The 5,865-nt window shown below is 46.3% G+C and overlaps 1 protein-coding gene across 4 annotated transcripts in view; it reads left to right on the forward strand.

Annotated features, from left to right (window-relative positions):
• Window positions 1-1,336: 1,336 nt before the first annotated feature.
• NAGPA (N-acetylglucosamine-1-phosphodiester alpha-N-acetylglucosaminidase) overlaps window positions 1,337-5,865 on the forward strand; it is a 15,113-nt gene continuing 10,584 nt past the window's right edge. For all 4 annotated transcript variants that reach the window (XM_044445664.1, XM_044445665.1, XM_044445667.1 and 1 more), the window contains exons 1-2: window positions 1,337-1,462; window positions 3,914-4,396. In XM_044445664.1, the coding sequence (XP_044301599.1) occupies window positions 1,338-1,462; window positions 3,914-4,396 (608 nt within the window). In that variant the 5' untranslated portion in view covers window position 1,337. The remainder of the gene's footprint in view (window positions 1,463-3,913; window positions 4,397-5,865) is intronic.

Below are 5,865 nucleotides of genomic sequence, written 5' to 3' on the forward strand. Positions count from 1 at the left end.
TCTGACATATTCCATGGAACGATGCTTGGTCGCCTGAGAGCCACGGCTGGGAAGACCGACAGTGCCAGAACTTTGGGGACAGTGAAGGAAGAGCAAACGGGCCCGAGAGACCAGCTGTCTGAGACACGAGCTCCTGAACCCACCCAGCCTGGCAAGCAGAGCCTGTGAAGTGGAGCCCTGGAACCAGAGCCCCCCAGCCAGAGCCCTGCAAACAGCGTCCCTTCAGCAGCATCTCCCTGTGCAGTTGGCGGCTTCTTACTGGCGGGGACAAGGTGGCGGAGGGCCGAGAGTTGATGGACTGGCGTGTGCCCTTTTGGGCCCCCTGCTGCTGGGAGAGGGGGCAGAACCCACGACTGGCAACCAACTTTGGGGCTGATGAGCCATGGGCATACAATTTCTCCCATTATAATTCTTGATCATTGTTAGGCCTGACCCCCCCAGCTCCTGACATAGTGGAAAGATCTATCAGCTTTCTCAGGGCATTCAGGATAGGCATGACACTGCTAAATATTAGAATAATCAGCTGTCTCAGGGCATTCATGATAGGCTTAGCTCCCCTAAGCTCTAGCCCATTCAAAATGTCTATCAGCTGTCTCAGAAAATTTCCCTCGGAAAATGGAAAGAGCTTACCTATGTAATGGGCAAAGATTGCCTAAAAGGTGCAAATTAAAAGATAAAACTTACTGCTAACCAAATCTGCTTCTGTATATCGCTTGCTTAACTTCTGCTATATGATTTTGTAACTTCCCGTTGTCGCCATTGTTCTCATTCTTGTCAAAAACTGATTGTATTTTTCCCCATTTGCCGAAAGCTGACTGTGAAGGTATAAAAATCTCGTTCCAACTCTGTTAGGAACCGCATTCTTACTAGAATGTTGGTCCCTGCAGGTTAATAAACTCCTTTTTAAGTTTACGAACTTGTCTCTGGTCTCATCTGCAAAACCGCGAGAAACAACAATCATAACTTTACAGAGCAGGTATCCCAGCTTCAGCACTGTGTGATGTCTTTGTACTGTATTGCTTTGTATTATTTTAAATATTTGTATTCTTTTTAACTGTGCGCATTTTAGCTCTTTTACTGGTTGAAATCTGTCCGAAGAACACTGGCTATTAGGCCGAATAAAAATATAAGAAATACACACGAGGTAACAATTATTTATAAGGAATAAGATGGTTACTAATACGCATGATACATTTCGCCTGGATCGGATGGGCACGTCCCGCGACTCTGCCAGAAGCCCACCAGGGGGCGTGGCGGCGGCAGCCACGCGCTGCGGGAGTTGCCTTTCGAGCCCCGTCACGTGACGACCTATCAGGTGACCATGCCGCCGGCTCAACATGGCGGCGTCCGTGGCGCGCCCGTTGCGCGCAGCAGGCAGGCTGCAGAAACCGGCTGCTTGGCCTGTATTCTTTCTGGTGCTGCTCCGCTGCCTTTGGGGAGTTCTGGGCACCCCTGCGGTCCGGTAAGTGTTCAGAGCGGGGGGAGGAGTTCCTACCTATAATCACCGCCGGTCCCACGTGGCTGGTCTCAGCCACGTCCACACACTCCTCACTCCTCTTCATGATTTAACTTGTTTTGGAACATAGGAGTGCATGTGCTTTCGTGCTCTTGGGTAGAATTGCTGCTTTTTTTGGTCACTGGCTCTGTTTGGATGACTTTAATTGCTGCCCAACACTCAAATCGAGGCACTGCAACTCTTCCATAAGGGACTGCTTAATTTCACTCTTCCTGGCTGCTTTAAAGCCATGGGGAACCAACCAAATTAGTGGCTAATTTGAATCTTAATTGTCTATTATCTCTCTTAGCCAGAACAGCTTATCAACACGCATGGGAGGGTGTTTTGTGCTTTATGAGCTTTCCAGGGACATCTAGTTGGCTGCTGGGCAAAATAAGCTTTTGATCAGATTCAATATCTGGTCTCTTCCGGTGTTAGTATGTTCATATGAGTAGAACCAGTTTAAGCAAAAGTTTCAAAGCAGCTAATCATGTATATGTTTCCTATCCAGCTTGGTGCAGAACCACCTACTTGTAGGTGTACTCTGAGCAAAAGCACTTCTCTTCTTGCAAGCAGAAGAACTTTGCAGCCCAGCTTTATCTGCCTTCTGGTCTGACCTGCACTTTGCCAAGTGATGCTTGGTTGCAGGCCCTGGGAGGAACTTCTCTTTTGACCTCTTTCCCTGCCTGGATGCAGCTTGAGCTTGTTAGGCAAATAGTCAGGAACACCTAGAGTTCAAATCACCAGAGCCCAATGACCTGCATCCTAGAATAAAAAATGGAATAGAAAGAAGAACTGTCATTATCTGAGAAATCATGGAGGACTGGTAAACTGCCAGATGACTGAAGAAAGGCTATTGTTGTTCCTATCTTTGAGTGAGAACAAGGAGAAACCTGGGGGCTGCAGACCAGTCAATTTCATATCAATCCCTGTGAAAATTCTGGAGCAGGCTATAAACACTTTGGAAACAATGCAGTGATTACTAGAGGCCAAGGTGGATTTGTCACAAACAAATCCTGCCAGGCTAATCTGATTTCAGCTCTTTGTGGAGAGACTAGAAGAACTTGGCATGCTTAGCTATGAGAAGAGAATACTGAGGGTAGATAGAGGTTGGCCAGGATCTCTTTTCAGTCATCCCAGAGGGCAGGACATGGAATAATGGGCTGAATGTCAGGAAAGAAATCCTGGCTGTTAGAGCAATAGGACAATGGGACAGGTTAGCTAGGAAGGTCACAGGTTCTGCCATCCTGGAGGCATTCAAGATGCAGCTGCACAGCCACACAGTAGGGATGCTTTAACTTAGAGTCCTGCATTGAACCAGTTGGCCTCTTGGCCCCTTCCAGCTCTACTACTATATAGTTCTGTGTAAATGACAGATAACAGGAAGGAACATGCTTAACATGATAATAAACATGCAACATGTTCAATATTGGAAGCATGTTTAATGGACTTCTGGTGACACGAAGATAGTCCTTTAAACCAATCTGCGTTCTTTGACTTTAACTCCATGTCCAATGGCAGGCCCAGGAGAAGGAGGTGCCTTTAAAGTCTGTGTTCCATAAAATGTGAATGATGTACTATGAGGTATACTATTGTTGATGATTCCCTGAGAGTACAAACCACAGAGTCTGCTCTTACAGGGAAGTTTCTGGTCTTGATGACTCTCATGTATCTGGTGCCCTAATGGACTGCTGCTGATGGGGTAGACAGGGTGAGAGAAGGGAGCCTTACCTCTTTGTCCTTCTTTTAAATGCTTTTTCTCTAGCCGAGTCTTTCAGTCGCTATAGCAAGGGTGTGCTGGTCGAAGATAGGAGCTAAAGAGCAGAACTTTGGATTTTGATGCTAATGCTTTGTTTAACTACCATCCAGAATTAGAATTAAGCAGATAAACCAAAGGCAATATGATAAAGATGAGATTTGAAGAGGGAACTGCAGGGAAGGAAGTTTAACATCTTGTTTATGAAGCTTTACTTGTTAATTATCTTAGTAAGACCTTCTTGTTTTGTCAGGATAGACTGAGATTGGGATTCTGAAACAGCATTATTGATGTTGGAAGCTTGCTGCTATGATACTGTATGAGGATAATTGAAGAATGGGTTCAGATCAGTACAATAAAATGTGTGACCTAGTAGCAGTGACAGAATTAACTCAGAACGAGAGAGAATAGTCTTTCAGAATATTGAAAGAAAAGTGGAAACATTTTATTCATCATTGTAAATTGAAACTACTTTTTTTCACATTCGTGTTGAAGGTTTATACTAATTTATTCATTTAGATATTTATTTATATGGCTGGCTGACTGCGTGGATGGATAGTCTTGTTTTCCATCAAAGAATTCTGATAAAAAAAGAGGATTACTGGAAGGTGCGTTTTGCCTTCATATGAAACAGTGTATGTTTGATGCTTGCTAACTTTCAGGAATTCTTTAAATGATGATCTGTTGCTGCCATATTCTCCACCACAACACGGGCCACAGCATCTCCGGGACATCCGAGATTGTCAGGCTCTCCTGGCGGGCAATGCAGCACATGAATCCTGGCCTGCCGACAACAGCAGCGTCTTCCCACTGGCCATCACAAGCAGCTTTGTCTCCTACTTCCCTCCTCAGGATCAGAATAGCCGGCAAGTATACGGCCACCTCACTGTTGCCAGGGCCCCTCTGAGGACGTTCTCCGTGTTAGAGCCTGGTGGGCCAGGAGGCTGCCGTTCCCGCAGCAGAGGGACAGTGGAAGAGACCGCGAGGCTCACCAAGTGCCTTGTGGCTCAGAATGGGGGCTATTTTGACATGGACACGGGCGAGTGCTTTGGAAACATCGTGAGTGACGGGCACCTGGTGCAAACCTCTGGGGGAGTGCAGAATGCTCAGTTTGGGATCCGGAAAGATGGAACTTTGGTTTTCGGGTAAGAGCTCATTCACTTTTGGGGGTGTATGCTTGTTCTCTTCAAACAAGGTATGAGCAGCTGGAGATCTATGGTCTGAATGCTGCCCCCAAGCAGTGTCTGGCAGCGACTCCACCAAAACTGTCTCTGAGTTCATGAGGAGTGGTGATTCCACATTGGATTGCTGTCAGATTTGCGGCTCTGTATGAAGACATTTGTATCTCTGGATTCTTAGTGCTTTAGGATGGGGAAGGCCTTGCATCCAAATGGTGCTGATGTCGTGGCTGAGTTAATTTGATGGCAAATTCACTTCTGGGCTCACAGTCCCTCCTTGTGTTCTCAGGGGTCACTCCAGGCCATGACGATTTGGAGAACTGTTCATCTTTATTTCTTCTTTGAGCTGAGACTGCTGTGAATTGGAGTAGTTTGGGTCGAAAATGGGCTTGGTCGTTCCAGTAAAAAATACTGAAAAGGAGGGAGAGATTTCTGATGCGGCAACCCTAAATATCAGGAGTGCAGAACCTTGGGCCTGGAGGTCAGTTCTAGGACTCCCAGGGCCCCATTCCAACCCTCAGGCAGCCTAGAGACCTGTGCCCCCTTCCCCCAACCACTGATTGGTTGTTGATTTCCATGCTTTTGTGCAGGTTTTGCCCCTTTTAAGAGTTTGAAAAGCCTCTCTGGGCCCTAAAAGCTGTAAGCTGCCATGGGCTGATGTTTTTGGCTCTGCTCCATTGTTTGAGCCCCCCCCCCCCCCACCAATCACCCCACCCCAACCCTCCCAACACCTCTGGCATGAAATTTAGGGCTTGGGCTGCAAGCAGCTCTGCCCTTGAGCTGTATCGGCTTCCTCAGAAGAAATGCTCTGGAGCTCAGTGTGGCGTAGGAGTTGTACCTTGAATTCATGCCAAGCTTTCACTAGCAGCATTCTGGCTTGGCGTGATGGGCACTGTGGTCCAACATAGCCAGTTGTTGGCAGAAGTATCTTTTGTCATACTTCCAGCAACATCCCTTAAACAGTTTCCCAGGAAGTATTCTATTTTTTTTCTCCTCAGGCAGGATTTTCACCAACTTTAGTCAAGACAACATGGCTAGAAATCAGTAGACCATCTTTCCATTAGCAAACAGTGTCCCCAACTCAAAACAGATTTTGGATATAATGTTCAGTGGATTTTGTGTGCCTGGCTGAGAGTCCTAATCCAACTGTCTAGAAGGCACACGTTTGGGTAACTGCATCTTCTAGGAATGAGGTTAGAAAGTTCTGGCTTTAGATCAATCTATTGCCAATATTAAGTTTAATATGAATGTATATTAAGTGTATTAAGTAATATGAATCTAGTTCCATCTCCTTTCCAAATTTAGACTCAGACGATACTAAAACTGGGGCAGTGGCCACAACTGAGGAGCACGTACTCCAGATCCAAAATGATCTGGACAGACTATGGAAGTGGGCAGGAGACAACAGGATGGCGTTCAATGTGGATAAGTGCAAG

Source organism: Varanus komodoensis, unplaced genomic scaffold, assembly GCF_004798865.1.
Source record: "Varanus komodoensis strain SLA01 unplaced genomic scaffold, ASM479886v1 scaffold49, whole genome shotgun sequence".
Lineage (NCBI taxonomy): Eukaryota > Metazoa > Chordata > Lepidosauria > Squamata > Varanidae > Varanus > Varanus komodoensis.